Source organism: Chionomys nivalis, chromosome 3 (assembly GCF_950005125.1).
Source record: "Chionomys nivalis chromosome 3, mChiNiv1.1, whole genome shotgun sequence".
Taxonomy (NCBI): domain Eukaryota; kingdom Metazoa; phylum Chordata; class Mammalia; order Rodentia; family Cricetidae; genus Chionomys; species Chionomys nivalis.
This window is the reverse complement of record NC_080088.1, coordinates 111,052,621-111,070,476: the sequence shown is the minus strand read 5'-3', so window position 1 is coordinate 111,070,476 and position 17,856 is coordinate 111,052,621. Positions and strand designations below refer to the sequence as shown.

The window sequence follows — 17,856 nt, the reverse complement described above, 5'->3', positions numbered from 1 at the left end:
TAAAAATAATTGCAAGTATGTTCCTATGCACTTACATGAGTTTTCCTGGGTTCTAAGCGTGGTGGATCTGTGAACCCCTAACACTGTGAGCCCCTGCAGTAGATGACTTTATTATTTATTCCTTCTTGGCATTTGGCAAATATTTATTGAGAGTCGACTTTGTGCTAAGCTCTTGGGATTTGCTGACAATGAAGACAGAGGAAAGTTCTTTGAGGTCTTGTAGAGACTCCTCACCCCTGGAGAGACAAAACACACACGCACTCAGCCAGAACCAAACCCTTCAGAAAATGACAACCTCTGTTACACAAACTAAGCAGATGGTAGGTAAATGATTGAGATAAGGTGTGGATTTCTGATTATTTATTTATTCAAATGATTTTGTTTTTCCAGACAGGATTTCTCTGTGTAGCCCTGGCTATCCTGGAACTCTCTCTATAAACCAGGTTGGCCTCGAACTCACAGAGATCTGCCTGCCTCTATTTAAAATTTATTTTATATTTATGAATGTTTGCCTGAATGTCTGTCTGTGTGCCACATATGTGTTTGATGCCCGAGGATTCAGAATAGGGGATCCTACCCCCTGGAAGTAGAGTTAAAAGATGGCTATAAACTGCCATGTAGGGCTGGAGAGATGGCTCAGAGGTTAAGAGCATTGACTGCTCTTCCACAGGTCCTGAGTTCAATTCCCAGCAACCACATGGTGGCTCACAACCATCTGTAATGAGATCTGTGCCTTCTTCTGGCCTGCAGGGATACATGGAGGCAGAACACTGTACATATAATAAATAAATAAATAAATAAATCTTTAAATAAATATATAAACTGCCATGTAAGTGCTGGTACTTGAACCTGGGTCCCTGTTCTCTCCTGCCCGGTTTCTGACTTATTTGGAGTATCATTACGACACAGAGGAAAATGTGCTGAGGTGCTAATATTTAGCATCTTCCAGTATGAGCTTACGTGGAAATACGGTGTTTATGGATATTATTAGTTGAGATGAGGTTACATTAGCAAAAGGTATTGTTATTGCAACACAACACACACCTCAAAGGGGACAAGAGGTAGTCTATTCCGGACTTGAGAGATGGCTCAGCGGTTAAGGGCACTGGCTACTCTTGTGGGGACCTAGGTTTAGTTCTCAGGACCCACATGGTGGCTCACAATCGGCTCTAGTTCCAGAGTGTCCTTGAGTGCCAGCACACACATAATGCACAGACATGCAGGCAAAGCACTCATATATATGATATAAAATCAATGTTTTTTTAGAGAGATAATTTATTCTGAAGCCAAATATGATAGCCCATGACACAGGAACAGAGATTTAGTACCCCAAAGTCCATGTCCCAATGGATAGCAGTTTGATGCAGTTTTGATGGTAACTGAACAAAGAAAGTCATAAATCAAGACACTTAAAAATACACCGCAAAAAACATTGAGTTATAGACAAGTGGAGACATCCTAATTCAGGCCTGAGATGCTACTGGATGACACCTTCAATCTTTGGCCAGCAGGAATTAAGATTTTATTCATTTAATAGGTTTCAGAAAGTTTTATATGTTAGGTCTGATGCAGAGGTGGGCAAGCCATGGCTGTTTAGCCCCCTAAATGATAGCCCACGATAAGCTGTAATTAGACTCCGGACCTGCAATATTCCGGCCTCTTCACAATCACTGAAGTTCTAATCAGTTACCCAGCTTTGCAGAGGGTTCAGGAGAAGGTGCAGCTTCTTTCTGGAGCTCTCATTCATAAGAGAGGGCACACAGAGAGGCCCCTTGGCCGCAGGTCAGAGAGTGGAGGAATGCAGCTAAAAGCTAAGGCATGCCTAGGATGGACAGCCCCTGCCATGAGCCGCTCGGCAGCAGGGAAGGCCTCTCTACCCAGGCTCTCAGGAGGGGAAGGCTTTCCTGACACTTCCGTTTCAGATTTGTAGCCTCTTAACTGTGAGAGAAGTGCATTCTAGGGTTTAGGCCACCCACTTGTAGTGACTGCAGCCCTATGAAACTAATACAGGTGCCTCTTAAGTAATTAATTGATCAATTTAACAGGATCTTAGTGTGTAGTCCCAGTGAGCCTGGAACTCACTATGTAGACCAGGCTGGTCTCAAACTCACTGAGATCTGCCTGCCTCTGCCTCCCAAGTGCCAAGATTAAAGGTGTGCACGCCACCCAAGCTTGGTCTGCAGAATGGACTTTTAACCATTGAACCACCTCTCCAGCCCCCACAGGCATGATTTGATATTTCACTTTATTTTGTTTATTTTTTGAGACAATCTTGCTATGCTGTCAAGGCTGGTGTACAGTACCACACCCGGCTGCAGGTACCCTGTGAATGAGGCTTCAGGAATGAGCTAGAAGCCACTACATGAAGACTCAGAGGGAAGATGCCAAGTTGGGATGAGATTTGTCTGGAGAGCTAGAACCAGGGCAGTAAGAAAGGAGGTGTGGCTGGAAAGGCAGGCTGGTGCAGCTCCCGCGGGACTTTGCAGGGGAAGGGAAGTAACTGCATTCAATAAACTTGGAGGTGGTTGTGTCTTCTGAATGACAGCAGCAGCTGTCAGCAGTCCCCTAGTGTCATAGAGGACAGGAATCTAGGTTGTATTGGTTGCAATAAATACCAATGCCAACGTGAGGTGTCAGAGCCAAGTCTGCATTCTCCCACCCTAATTACACGGTCACTGTCAACTCTGGCATTCCAAGACATTGGCTTTGGTCTCCTGGGTCAGGCAATGTTAAGGGGTACATGACTTTTCTTTTACCTCTCCCAAATCTTTTTCCACCCCACTCTCCCCATAAACACAATCTAAGTAACATAAGCCACAAATTCAGCTTGCAGATAAGCCCTCCACCCACTCTGGGGAGAAACGTACTACACAGGAGCAGAAGGAAAGGAGACAGATCTAATCAAGAACGTAAAGTTGAGCCGTCCACGCGGTGGAAGCAGGGAAGCGTGTGCGCACGCGCGGGCCCCACCCTCGAGCGAGGGGTGGAGCTGGTGCCGGGGCGGGGCTCGTGACATCAGATGCGCGCGTGGCTCCGGCTGCGCAGGAACAGCTGGTGCCTCGGGAGGCGGCGAGTGAGAGGGCGGGCGTGGGGTGCTGGTGCCCGGCCGGGCCACGCTGCGGGAGCCACCGCCGCCTTGCATCATTGCACCATGTCCGGGCAGCTGGAGCGTTGTGAGCGCGAGTGGCATGAGCTGGAAGGAGAATTTCAGGAGCTGCAGGTAGGGCCGGACCACCTGGTCCCGCAACTCTGCTACTACCTGCCGTGTGGTGCCTTCCCCACCTAGCCACCCCAGCCCCGAGGTGAAGGTGGGGCGATAGGACCCAGAGGGTGGCCCAGGCTGTGCGTCCGATAGGCTGGTGGGTGGCTTGGCACAGCCCCTTCCTATTTCCCAGGGCTTCAGCTTCTCAACCTCGTGGGGCACCCAGTCGAAGCCCCCATTCTCCCGCCCTCTCACTTGCTCTTTGCTTCACGCTCCCCCTTCGGTGCAGAAAGTTGGTCTCTGGCTCCTGAGGATAAGTTCTAGGTGTGTTCATGAGGAAATAGTGACGCTCGGAAGGACACCAGACCAGCCCCCACGCAGGGATCTCCCTCAACTCTGCTACACTCCAGCTGCCGCTGGCTGCTCAACTACTCTCTCTCTGCGAGCGGGGCAGCCCTTCCTGCAGCTGCGCTTTGAGAGATGCACTAAGCAGTTTTCACCTTGATCAGAGATCACAGTCGTAGCCTTGTCTTTGGGGGGTGTGATGTGGTTCTGCTTGTAGGCTGCTGCAAGCCGAGTTTGTCATTGTGGATGGCAGGCATCTGTCAGTTGACAGCTGGCTGCCTCACCCAGCAATAGAGGCCTGCACCCAGCCCTCACCCTTTGACTCAGGGCTTTCCACTCGATAGGTCGGAGGTGGACCTAAGAGCTGGCTCTGGGAAGAATGGCATCGTGGTCTTTTCAGGAGGGTCCTTCTCATAGGTCCACAGAGGCCTCCGCTGTGTGCTCCGGGGACTGGAGACTCAGGAAAACTTGGGGATGTCCAAGAGGAAGAACACACGGTTCCCTCTCGAGCCACTGGGTTGCCTGAAATCATTCCCGCCCTCCCACCCTCCTCCCCTCCGTAGACACGTTGTCATGTCATTTCCCCTGTCCCTATAGTTCTGCCTTGTCCAGAGGAGGATGTTGTCCAGGGTGCTGTGATTGGTCTTTCTAAAGTGAGGCTGTAAGGTCCTGATGTAGGTGCAGAGGGATGTTGGTGAGCTTGAGCAGCAAGGCTCAGGTACCCAGGTACGAAGGTACCCAGGGAGGGCTGTTATCATTTCGAGGTCTCCCCAACACACATGGGTGGGTTGGTGCCTCCTCTTTCAGATCTAGGCCTTGGATCCCTCATGGTTCTTTGGGGCACCTTTGATTCCACATTCAGGGAGAAGACGCAGCCACTTAACAGTCTGTCCCATTGGGCTGCAGTGGGTCTTAGAGTTGGGAGTGGGAGAAGAGGTGCCCCAAGTGGGGCTTTTGTTCAGAGTTCTTCCTTGTGACTTGCTTTTAAAACTACAAGGAGGAGGAGCCGTGCACTGCAGAACTCTGCAATTAATGCAATTAACAACAATTAGGTAGCAAGTCTTGGCAGGCAGAGGAATCCTTTGATTTGTTATGTTCTGGCTTGGACAGGAAGGTGTCATGACGTGTCCGGTGCTGGGTGGCCAAGGACCGGGAGTTATGAGTTGATCTGGATACCATTGTGAGGTGTTGAACAGCAAGCATGGTAGTGGAGGTAGTGGAGTGTCAGACAGCTCCTTGGAGCCTCCTTTGAGGAAGAGGCACCCAGCTGGTGCAGGCCTGGTGGTCAGCTGCTGAGTTCAGTCATGGATGGCTGCTTGGGGCTCATTTTGCTTGCATTTCTATCTGTGCACCACACGCATGCCTGGCGCAGAAGAGGGTGTCGTCGGATCCTCTGGAACTGGAGTTGCAGTCAGTTGTGAGCCACCATGTGGGTTCCGGGATTTAAACCTGGGGCCTGTTCAAGAGTAGCCAGAGCCCTTAAGCCACTAAGTCATCTCTCCAGTCCTCTTATTGATTTACTTATTAGTTTTGTGTCCCTCTGTGTGTGTGTGCCATGAATGTGTTGGTGCGTGTGGAGGCCAGAAGAGGAAGATGGTGTTAGATCCTCTAGAACTGGAGTTACCTTTTAATATTTTTATTTTATTTTATTTTTTTCGAGACAGGGTTTCTCTGTATAGCTTTGGTGCCTAAACTGGAACTTGCTCTTGTAGACCAGGCTGGCCTCGAACTCACGGAGATCCTCCTGCCTCTGCCTCCCAAGTGCTGGGATTAAAGGCGTGCACCACCACATCCAGCTGCCTTGTCCCACCTCTACAGTTTTTATTGGAAGAGGAAGAAACAGGAAACTGAGTGGTGGACTTGCTGGCTGTCCTAGCTGGGATCGCAGTTATTCCACTCTGGAAGTTAGTGCTAGATTTTATTCGGGGAAAAGTCTTGAATCTGCCTTTTGTTGTTGTTGTTTGCTTTTTGTTTTGCACACATGGGAATTTTGAACACCTGGGAAGAAAGTGTCCTAAGTCCAGGGTATATGTTGTGTATATGTTGAACAGAGATTCTGATGAGAGACACTTATGGGGAGACAAAGGTGATATAGCTGTGTGTGTGTCTGTCTGTGTGTGGGGAGTGGGTCTGGCTGCTGGAAAAGTTAACAATAGCAGGAACTTTTTTTTTGTCATCAGGAAATCCTGATTAGCCAAAGTTTTCCCGCATCCTCCTAAGAATCTGGGCTTGCGGTTTCCAGTTTTGCACCTCTTCATTTCTGTGGGAGATGTGTTTTGTCTATGTTTTACCTCTCCTTCCCTTTTTGGAATGGAAAAAAGAGGAATCCTGTGTCTCAGACCCTGGAATATTTAAAAGGTCTTTGGAATCCCCCTTCATCTACAAGAGCCCTCGGGCAGTGCATGGGACTTAGGGAAAGGTCTGTTTTCTGTGGACTTCGCTTTACTTTTCCTGGGGCTTTGGTGGACTCTTGGGATAGCGGAGTCCTCACCGGGACTTAGTGTTTAGGTGGTCGTGAATTGAGCATCAGTGAGAGATCAGCAGGCACCTGGCCCCCTGGCCTGTTTGTGATCAGAAGGTCACATACAGACACCAGGCCTGTAGATTTAACGATCAGTTCCTGCCTTACGTCACTGGAAACCTGACCCCCATCCTTCCCAGCACAGGAAGCAGCTTTTCTCAGCGTCTGGCTTCAGGGATCACTGGGGCTTTGTACACCATTGTAAAGACTTGAAATGGGCAAGCCACTGGCTCCAGACCACAAAAAATAAAAATAGGGGGGTGAGCTTAGAGATGGGAAGATCAGCGTTATCTCAGTAAGACCCCACGAAGTAGAACCTAGGGTTAAGTCTTTTGCCTAAGGTCACATGGCCTGTAAGTGCTAGGGTCAAGATTTGAACATAGACGGTTGAACTCCAGCACCTGCATATTCTCCTCCCCCCAAAAAGATTTATGTTTAATTATGTGTGTATGTATGTGTGTGCACACACACGTGTGTGTGTGTGTTTATGCACATGTGAGTGCAGGAGTTCAAGGTGTCCAGAAGACGATGTCAGATCTTCCAGAGCTGGAATTGTGAACTGCTCAGCGTGGATACTGGGATCTGAACTCAGCCCCTCTGCAAGAGTAGCAGGCACTAGCAATGGCTGAGGTGACTTTCCACACACACTTTCTAATTATGAAATTGTATGTTTACAGCCGGGCAGTGGTGGCGCACGCCTTTAATCCCAGCACTCGGGAGGCAGAGGCAGGCGGATCTCTGACTCCAGGCCAGCCTGGTCTACAGAGCGAGCCCCAAGACTACATGGACTACACAGAGAAACCCTATCTTGGAGCCCCCTCCCACCGTGTACATTTATTTATGTGTGTGCATGTGTGTTGATGCCACGGCACATGTATAGGAGGCCAGAGGCCAGCTTGTGGGACGTGATTCTTCCTGTTTAAGGTTCGGGGTTGAATTCGGGTCATCAGGCTTAGTAGCAAGCTCCCTTCCCTGCTGAGCTGTCTGGTCCTGGAGTCTATGTGTCTCTCTTTAGAGGCAAGAGGCAAGGTCTCCCCATGTAGCCCCGGCTATCTTTGAACTCTCTCTGGGAGTTCAGGCTGGCCTTGAACTCAGAGATTTTCTTCCTGCCTTTGCCTCCCTTAGTGCTGGGATTAAAGGTGAGTGCCACCACTGTCCCTGGCCAAGTCTGTCCTCTTAACTTCTTCCCAAGGCAGATCCATGTAGAGGTAAGTCTCTTAGGTTGGCCTTCGCTGTTCTTTTATGTTGGCTGCCCTGCGAGCCTCTCACGTTAGAAGCAGGCATAGTAGAAAGAAGGCTGCTCGGGAGTCAGGATTCCCCGGGCCCAGGTCCGCCTTCTGTCGCCACAGTTTGGCATCTGACCTGCAGCAAGCCACCACTCCGAGCTTGACAAAGACTGGCAGTAATGCTGTCCAGTGCCATAGTGAACTATGTGACACATAGCTGTCCCGTTGAGTCCAAGCCACGCCCCCTCCTTTCTATACATCGGGAGTAAGCTGAGTGAGGAATTTGGAAATCATTCAGTTAGTTGGCGGGGCATGGTGGTATTGTTACTCTCAGCTCTCGGGAGGCAGAGGCAGGGGGACCAGCTGTGAGGTTGAGAGTTCCAGGACTGATAAATAAATAAATAAAATAAAATAAATAAAAAAGAAAAGGAAACTCTTCAGGTCAGAATTTGAACACAGGTCTACTGTTTGATTCAGATGCTCCTGTGCCCCTACACAGTAGCCGCCGGGGTATCTCGAGAATTCCTTAAAGCTCTAGGAGGAAAGCTTTTTGTTGTTGTTGTTTTTTTTTTTTTTTTGGTTTTTTCGAGGCAGGGTTTCTCTGTGGTTTTGGAGCCTGTCCTGGAACTAGCTCTGTAGACCAGGCTGGTCTCGAACTCACAGAGATCCGCCTGCCTCTGCCTCCCAAGTGCTGGGATTAAAGGCGTGCGCCACCACCGCCCGGCTCTTTTGTTGTTTTTTTTAAAACATTTATTTACACTTGGGAGAGAGCTGTGAGCCATAGCAGATAAATGTGTGGCGTCAGAGGACCTGGTTCTCTCTCTGTGTGGGTTCCAGCCTTGGTGGCAAGCACTTTTACCCTCCAAGCCATTTCACTGGCCCCTAGAAGGAAAGTTTTGAACTTGCTGGGTCTCTGTTTGTATGGAACTTCCTTATGCCCGGTCAAGACTCTTAGTTATAACTCTTAGTGACAGAACCCAGTTCTCTGGTTTTTAGCCAAAAAAGGAACTCCTGAATTGGGAAGTCCAGAAGAAATGACTGTAAGCAGGACGGGATCCAGGAGCTCACTTGTATTGTGCCCTCACTTGGGTTTCGTTGCCAGTCACCCTTCCTCCTTGGTGTGATGTCGGTAGCTAAGGCCAGGTATGGTAAGAGGAGGCCTGTGTGAAATGGACACACGCAGAATCTCAGCTTTCAGGAGCTGAGGCAGGAGGATCCTGAGTTCAAGGCCGTCTTTCTGAGACCTTGTTCCCATCCAGCTGTTATGCCGTCACAGAACTAACTAGGCACTGGTCTTGCGTCTGCCTCTGGAGTCTGGGAGTGGGGTCCATGGGGTCCCTGGAATAGGCATGGGGGGGGTGATTCCATGCAGAGAAACCAAAAAGTTAAAAAAAAAAAAAAAACAAAACAGAAAGGGATGATGGAGAAACTTTTTTTTTTTTTTTTTTTAATTTTGGCTAAAGCCATGTAATAGAAATTGTCTTTACCTGCTGGGCGGTGGTGGCACACGTCTTTAATCCCAGCACTCGGGAGGCAGAGACAGGCGGATCTCTGTGAGTTCGAGGCCAGCCTGGTCTATAAGACCTAGTTCCAGGACAGGCTCCAAAGCTACAGAGAAACCCTGTCGCGAAAAAGAAAAAAAGAAATTGTCTTTATCTGTGATTCTCAAACTGTGTCTTGGCAGTCCTCCCCACAAGTAAGGATAATTACAAATGTCAAGGCAAACAGTGAAATGTCAGATCCTGGGTAACCTGCCATTCTTTTTGATGTCATGTCTTTGTAGCAGTGTGAGACACAGGCCTCTCCTCATAGCCTTTATCCAGCTGAGGATACTGAGGCAAGAGCGAAGCCATAACTCATCTAGTGACAGGCACACATCTCAAGTCAGCCGGTCTGATTGCAGAGTGTCAACACTCACCCATTGTCTTACCCTGACTCCTTGCTGCACACCCATGTGTGCAATCCTATCCCTGTCCTATGGCAGACATCACCTGTCAATCCTGGCACATGACTCAGAATAGTTCCCAGTACGGGAATGACAAGCTTGAGGTGGAGTGAACTTGCCATGTTTGGTTGTGTTTCCATGGTGATAGGTCCTCCTTAGGGAGAGTCAGCATCCAAGAGTCTCCTTGAAGATGCTTTGGACAGCAGGCTCTATGGAAGTAATCTCTTAGACATTTACAACCAGCCAGTGCACAACTATAAGGCAGTGTGCACTCTGGTGGTGGCCCTGGCTCTGTTGCAAGCTGCTGGATTGACACCAACTGCTAATGCCCCTGGGCCAGAGCTCGTCTGTAGATGCCATGAGATTCACCTGTCTGGAGATTCCTGTCTGGGATGTTGGTGTGGACGAATGGATTCCCTGTTCTGGATCTTGAATTGCATTGTTAAGAAGGTGATTCCAGATGGTTCACAGTCCTGCTGGGACCTGGAGACAGCAACCTCACCTTCCCACGGGGGTGGAGCATGGGGCCTCAGAGGAAGAGAGAGGTGGCCTGGATTTGTGCCTCGTTGGAAACTCGCTTGTTTGTGTCTTCTAAGTGTGGCAGGTGGCAGTTAGGCACGAAGGAAAGACGCTAGGGGCGTCCTGGCTTACAGAGAAGTTAGCCTTTTTATTTGTTTATTTTTTTAATCCAAATGCAATCTCATCCACATTTCGTTGAGGTTAGGTTTTGTTTGTTTTGCTAAATTTATTTCTTATGGATGGGGCATAAACTACAGTGCCTTGTGGAGGTCAGAGGGCAAACTTGTGTTTATGTATGAGTGTGTGTTCTGCGTGCACACCTGTGTGCTTTAGTGCACTGTGGAGGTCAGAGGACAACTTGTGGGAGTAGGTTCCCCCTTCTATCATTTGTGTCTGGGAATTAAAAAGGTACTTAGCAACAAGTACCTCTTCCTTTTTTTTTTTCCTGGAACTCACTTTGTAGACCAGGCTGGCCTCTAACTTACTTACTAGATCCACCTGCCTCTGCCTCCTGAGTGCGGGGATTAAAGGTGTGTGCCGCTACCACCCAGCAACAATCACCTTTTCACTGAGCCATATCATTATATTGCTATTTCATGGGCCTAGAAAATGGCATTTATAACAGCACCCAAACTATTCAAACCAATATGCTGTATTGCTTAATGATTCTGTATATGTAGCTCAAGTAAAAAACTTACAAGAGATAGTAAAGACTAAGTTCTGCTGGGTTTGGAAGCGTACACCTGAAATCCCAGCACCTGGGATGCAGAAGCAGGAGTGAGTCAGGAGTTCAAGGTCATCCTCAGCTGTATTAGCCAGCCTGGGCTACAGGAGACCCTGCCTTAAAAGCAGACACACCAAATTTAGTGTAGAAGGCTCTGGGAAAAAGCAAATGGATATGATTAAAAAAAAATAAGGAAAGAGAGTTGGTTTTCAGATGCACATAGTTTAAACTGAGCCTCCTCCCTAGTTCAGGTCTAGACTGAGTAGTAAGGGTGAAGGCTGGGAAGGTTCTGTTATCTGACCTTGGCTGGAGCAGCAAGCAGAGCTGCCCTTGTTGAAGGATGCTGGAAGCAGGAAGAAGCCACAGCACAGCTTCTCTTCTATCTGCCCTCCAGTCCTCGCTCAGGCCCATCCACCAGGGGTGCAGAGCAAGGGAGCCCGAGATGGGCAATACATGGGGGTCAAAGAAAAGCAGAACCGATCTGGGGTGGCAATAAGGTATAAAAATAACCAACAAAGCCGGGCGGTGGTGGCGCACGCCTTTAATCCCAGCACTTGGGAGGCAGAGGCAGGCGGATCTCTGTGAGTTCGAGGCCAGCCTGGTCTACAAGAGCTAGTTCCAGGACAGGAACCAAAAACTACGGAGAAACCTTGTCTCGAAAAATTCCAAAAAAAAAAAAAAAAAACCCAGCAAAAGTGAGTCACCTTGTGTGGGGAGGATGTGGGACCTGTCCATTCTCTGTGCACTGTAGGTTTGGTTTGGGGCCAGTGTCTCCCATAGCCTGGTACATCTTTAAACTTGATATATAGCCAAGAATGACCTTAAGTTTCTAAGTCCCTGCTTTCACCCTGCCAAGTGCCCGGATTCTATGCTGGCATTAACCATGGCACTATAGTTCTTACACTGAGGGTAGCAGGTGGTTGCTGATTATGATTATTGTCTGTAATTGTTTTTGCTTTTTTTTTTTTTTTGGTTTTTCGAGACAGGGTTTCTCTGTGGCTTTGGAGCCTGTCCTGGAACTAGCTCTGTAGACCAGGCTGGTCTCGAACTCACAGAGATCCGCCTGCCTCTGCCTCCCGAGTTCTGGGATTAAAGGTGTGCGCCACCATCGCCCGGCTTTGGTTTTGCTTTTTCAAGACAGGGTTTCTCTGTAAAGCCCTGACGCTCCTGGAACTCACTATCTAGACCAGGCTGGCCTAGAACTCAGAACTCAGAGATCTGCCTGTCTCTACCTCACCAGTGCTGGGATTAAAGGCTGTGCCACCACTGCCTGCCTCTGCCTCCCTCTGCCTCCTGAGTGTTCTGCGCCATCACCTGACCTAAACTTCATTTTTACTTCTAACTTTATATGGGTTGAACATGGGGAATAACTCACCCCAAACTGGGGGCTAGCTCTCGGCAGACATAACTGTTTGCTTTTTAAATCAACTTATTAAACATGATTGACTCCCACATCAAGTTGCTACTTCTAAAAATAATCCAGAGTGTTGGGAGTAGCATGGCAGACAGGCACCTGTGTAGAGGACTCTGTTCCACCAAAGAAGCCCAGGTCCCCAACTGTCTAGTGGAAGACCAACCCAAACATACAAACAAAAGCATGCAGTCTATCATAGAATACCTAAAGATGGAGGTGGGAGGGGGCAGTGGTCAGAGAGGAAACCCTGCCAGAGAAGAATCAAAGACTGGGACACTTACTTGCCACAAGCAAAAGCTACAGGGACTGGAGAGATGGCTTGGCGGTTAAGAGCACTGGCGGCTCTCACAGAGTTTGGTTCCCAGTACCCACATGGTGGCTTACATCCTTCTGTGCCTCCATTTTCAGGAGATCCAAGACAGCAAGGGTAACAGTGAAACCCTGTCTCAAAACAAAGCAAAGCAAACAGAAAATGAAGTTCAGTAGTTTGGTATTTTCTTAGAAACTTAGCTTTATCAGAACGAAAGCAAAGGATGGACATGGTAGCACCTGCCTTATAATTCCAGCACTCGGGGCAAGGTTTTGTTTGTTTTGTTTTTATTTTGGTTTTCTTTTTTTTGTTGTTTTGTTTTTTTTCAATGTCTCTGTAGCTTTGAAGCCTGCCCTGGAACTAGCTCTTATAGACTAGGCTGGCCTCGAACTCACAGAGATCTGCCTGCCTCCCTCACTGCCCCCCCATCTTTCCTGTCATAGCCCATTCTGTCCACTAGCCATGTTCAGTCCTCGCTCCAGACACTTCCTCTGACTGTATTCTCCCTCATAGCTACAATAAAAACCATCTCAGCCACACATCGGAGCAGTTATATCCTCATTTTTCTCAGCCGCCACATTGCTTTAATAAATCCAAGGTCTTGTCGGGCGGTGGTGGCGCACGCCTTTTAATCCCAGCACTTGGGAGGCAGAGGCAGGTGGATCTCTGTGAGTTCGAGACCAGCCTGGTCTACAAGAGCTAGTTCCAGGACAGGCTCCAAAACCACAGAGAAATCCTGTCTCGAAAAACCAAAAATCAATCAATCAATCAATCAATCAATCAATCAATCCAAGGTCTCTTGTACTCTGGGCAAGCATTATACCCACTAAGCTCTATCCCCACCAAAAGATACATTCTATAGGGTCCGAAGAGAGTGGCAGCCAGGGACTGGAGAGAAGAGGAAGTGGACAATGACTGCTAAGAGAACGTGGGGATCTTAGTGGGTGATGGGATTTCTGAAACGAGATCTGGTGATGGATGTGGTGATGGCACACCTCGGTCAATGCCGAAAAGTCGCTGAACTGGGTTAGTGAGGTGTCTCGGCAGGTACAGTGCTCGCCAGGCAAGCCTGACAACTTGAGTTTGATCTTGTGAATCCCTACAGAGGTGGAAGGAGAGGACTGACTCCCGAAAGCTGCCCTTTGACCTCCGTGTGCAGGCGTGTCATGTCTCCTCACCGTCTCTCTTGTGCACACATGGATGATAATAGTTAACAGATGTCACTGAACTGTCTGTGTACCCATTTTTGTGAGCTTGTATGTGTGTGTGGGGGTCTATGGTGCATGCATGTTTGTCAGCTCAATAACTTCACGTTAGCAAAGGATTCTTTGGTTTCTGGGGTTGGTGTTCATGCTTGGCTGCCTCCTCAGCTGCTGGCCTGATGAGGGCACTGCTCAGCCAGCTTTCAAAGTCCTTATTTGTGATTTCTCTCATCTAATGTGGTTAACTTTGCCCAGGAGGGAGGTCCTGGTCCTTGTCCCTTCAGTGTGGATTCTGGCACCTGCCTGTGTGGTGAAGATAGTAAGACCTGGTATGGCGGTGGAGCGTTTGCTTCTCAGGCAGTTGGGAATCCAAGGGATGATTTCAGAGGGGAGCCGACGGATGCAGAAGAGGGCTCAGCCTTCGTTTCCCTCTCCTCGGTTCGGTTCATTCCTGGCTATCCAGGCATGGGTAGGTCAACCCTGGTAGCTCTGGACACCCTGTTCTGACAGTCCCTTCCGAGCCCCACACTAAACTGTCCTTAGTTCTGAGTCCTCGTATCAGCTGGCTGGGTTGACGGTTGGGGGCACTGAAGTTCTAGTGGAGCAGGCCCAGGCCATAGGCCCTGCTTTAAGACAGGGCCAATCTTACTCCTGGCTGGATCTCATAGATTGAATGTGGAGAAGAGATTGGTCTCCAAAGAAATCTACAGGCGTAGAAGCTGCCTTTCTGGTTAAAAAAAACAAAAAACAAAAAACAAACAGAAGGTCTCTGTCTGGCCAGCTGGCTCCACGGGAGGAGGCCAAGGTTACTTGGAGGAAAGGAAGCTAGGGACAGTGTTGTCATTTGAATCCAAAGTGTCCCCCACGGGTTCATGTTCTGAACACTTGAACTGGACTTTCCGTGCCGTTTTGAAGGTGGCAGAACCTTTAGGAGCTGGGGCCTGATTGGTAGAAACTGGGTTAGTAGAGATGGGACTTCCAAGTTCATACCTGCCCCTGCTTCCTGCCAAGCCCCCTCTGTCTCCCGAACCTCAGTGACAGAGGTCTCTGCCATACATTCCTGCTGTCATGAACTCCACCATGACAAGTGGGATCCTCTGAAACCGTGAGCTGAAAACTCTTCCTCCTACGCCATTTCTGTCTGCATTTTGGTTAACGACAGGAAGAGCAGGTGGTTATCTGTTTGTTGGGAGTGTCACCCGGCCCCTGGTGCTAATCTTTTTAATGATATAAGGAGGGGGAAAGGCTGGACCCACGAGGGGCTGCGATGAGCCACTGGGGGCCTTGGTGGGTACCCAAGGTTTTCGTGGGTCACCTTGGCAGGTGGGAGACCGTGGTGGATGAGAGACAGATAGACCATGCAAAGAGAGAGCTTGGGTATAGAGCTTATTTAGTGGGTTATGGAGGGAAAAGGAAAGGGGGAGGGGAGAAGAGGGAAGAAGGGGAATATAGAGATGGTGGGGAGAGAGAGAACAGAAGTTACTCTTCAGGAGAGAGAGGGAAAGAGCACAGGCTGGAGGAGGTGGGATATCTGCTTCCCTTGGTGGAAGGGGAGGGGTTGGGAGAAGGTGAGGCTTGTCTCTTAAAGGGACAAGGTACCCAGGTGACAAACCAGGCCAGCAGATCATAACACTGGCACCCCTGTACCCAAAGGCCCTGCTTTGTCTTGTGGGCTCAACGCTGGTTCCCAGCATGGTGGCTTAACAGGCATTCTGTCCCATTGGTACCACGCCCTCACCCCTGCCCCGTGCTGCCTCCCACGGGATTCTGTCTCTCTTCCATTCACTGAGCCCTGTTTCTACCACTGCTGTACTGCAGGCAAAAATCCTAAACCTGGACCTTCTACCCGCCCACTTCCCTGCTTTCCATCAGTCCGCTGGGACAGTTGGTAAGACTTCCCTTGGTGGCCTAGAGCCTCTCGCGTGATTGCCCTTACTCTGGATGTCCCTTAACTCTGAACTCACTGAGCGGTGCATTCGTTTTCGGGGGCCCCTTGCACACTGCTCCCTTTTGGGCCTAGTGCTCCCCTAGCACTGTGCGCACTGAGTGAGTGGTGCATTCGTTTTGGGGGCCCAGGAGCCCCTTGGGTATTTTTCTGCCTTACTGCTTCTCATAGCTAAAAATGTGAGCGGACCAGTTGGAATGGTCCTTGCGCTGTTCGGATTGTGTGTATATGTTCTTTTCAGACCTCTCGTAAGAGGTTCTCGAGGCTGTAAGGATTGCTCGGAGCAGTCCTGGCCCTGGTTCCTGAGCTGACAGGCCTGGAATCAGCTTGACTTCATGATCAACCCCGTGCTAGCCTGGAGATGTCAGGCTGGTTGCCCTAGAGTTTGCGTCGTGTGTCGTTCTCACGGTTTCAGCTATGGAAGACCAACCACACTTCTTAACTTTTACCAGCGGATGGCTAAATAGTCACGCCACGTGGACAACCATGGCTGCCGCCATCTTCTCTGAGCTTAACAAAGGGAGGAGCCAGAGGTTCTGCCCCTCGCCAGAGTCTGGGACGTTTGGTTGGAAGTGTCACCTCAGCCCCTGGTGTCCATATATCCAAAGAGTCTAGAATGTTTGGGTGGAGAGTTTCATTCCAAGCCCCCTCTTCTGGGAGTTGCTCCAGTCTAGACTTCATCTCCGAGAGGCTCAAGACCACTCCCACAGACTATTTAAACTGCCCCCCCAGAGATCAAACACAATGGTTTTCCAGTCTTCCATCTCCTCTCCTCTCCGAGTGCCTGGAAGGCCACCCGGGAGTGCTGGCATCCATTAAACCTGGGCTTTTTCTAATTTGATTTGATTTGGTTCTGATTTGGATTATTGCGTAGGTTTACTGGGACATAAAAACTTTTCAGTATCTTTGGTTTGTTTTGCCTCCTGGGAGAAGCAGCTCATAGCACTGGGTGTGATAGAGACAGTCTCTGTGTGCAGAAGGAAGACAGGAACAGCACCCTTACCTCCTGCTAGAAATGCCACGAACAGTGAGTGTGTCTACTGAGAGCTGTGGGCCTGAGGATTTGGCTCAGTTGGGGCCGTGGGGACTGTGGAGATCCCGCTCAAGAGGATTCAGAGGGGAACATTATTTGCAACTGGGCTAGAGGCTATTCAGGGGATATTTTAGTGAACAATCTAGCTGCCTTCTGCCTGTGTCTTAAGAACTTGCCTGAGGCTATGTTCAAAAGCAATAAAGTGACTTCTTTGGCTGAGGCAATTTCAGGGCAGCATAATATTGACTCTGTGGCGTGGTTATTATTAATAACTAACTTATATGCGGGCCTATAATGAAAAAGAGCAGCGGGGCAGAAAGAAATGCAAAATGTACAATTTGCAGTGGAAAAGAGCGCCAGGCAACTCATTGTTGCAGCCAAGGCTTGTGTTGAAAGAGCTGAGACTAGTGTCGTTGAGGAGACGCCCCTCGCTCAGCACTGGAGGAAAAGGAAGGGCCCTAGGGCAAGAAGACCCTGCTGCTAAGCTTTCTGCCTGTGAAAGAGTGGGGAAGAATAAAAGCTGCTGATGTGGTTCCAGGGGACCAGGACGCATCCCAAGCTGACAGTGGTAGTTGGCAGTGTTACCCACACGGCGTTGGCTTTAGAGGCCTGGAGGATGCAGGAGTGGAGGAGGTGTGGATTCTCTGTGGTCTCAGGGAGCCCCTGATTAGGCAGTCTGTGGCGGGGGAGTCCCTCGAATAAAGGCTGTGCTTTTCTAAAAAAGGTTCCTCAAGTGCAACAAGATCCAAAGAGGCTCCTTCCTCCCTTCCTTACCCACGTGACTGAGGTAGGTTCTAGGTGGGGGTGTGACTGAGGGTTCATATGTATTTTGAGGCAGGGTCTTACTGTGTTGATGAATTAGGTCAGTACAATAAATAACCAGACCAGCTCAAGAACAACAGTTATATTTTAATAGTTGAAAAGGGGAAACTCACGCTACAAAGAGTGGGAGGTCCAAAATTCAGTAGGTCCCGCGGGCACAGTGCAGAGAGCGCACACCTGGATCTCCTGGTTTTTCTACCCGGGCTCCAGGTAGCCATACCCTAACTAGATGTGATTGGTTGATAGTTTCCCCATCATTACTGTGTATGTATCCCCAGCTAACCGAGACCTCTCTGTGTAGACAAGGCTTATGGAGAGCCACCTACCTGCCTTTGCTTTCTGAGGGGTGGGATTAAAGGTGTGCACCCCTCCACCCAGTTACTTTTGTTTAGAGACAGGATCTTTGGTACCTATCCTATCTTGGCCTTGAACCCTGTTCTTTCAGACTCTATTTTGCCAACGCTGTTATTAGAGTTGTGTGCCACCATCCCTTGACTTTTAATTGTGTGTCGCTGAATAGAATGATAGTAACTGCCTCAAGCTCATGAACTTGGAGGTAGAGTGGGAATTTAGACAGGGCACAGGAATTTAGAGTCCAGCGGAACTGGACGGAAGTCCCCATTTCTCTCTTTTCTTTTAAAATAGTTG

General features: G+C 49.2%; 1 protein-coding gene across 2 annotated transcripts in view; it reads left to right on the top strand.

The window, feature by feature from the left end:
• Positions 1-3,066: 3,066 nt before the first annotated feature.
• The window catches only part of Tmem120b (transmembrane protein 120B), a 40,886-nt gene continuing 26,096 nt past the window's right edge, over positions 3,067-17,856 (top strand). For both annotated transcript variants that reach the window (XR_009056802.1, XM_057763913.1), the window contains exon 1: positions 3,067-3,220. Coding sequence is in view for 1 of the 2 variants with exons in the window: in XM_057763913.1 (XP_057619896.1) it covers positions 3,152-3,220 (69 nt within the window). In the remaining variant the exon portion in view is untranslated. The remainder of the gene's footprint in view (positions 3,221-17,856) is intronic.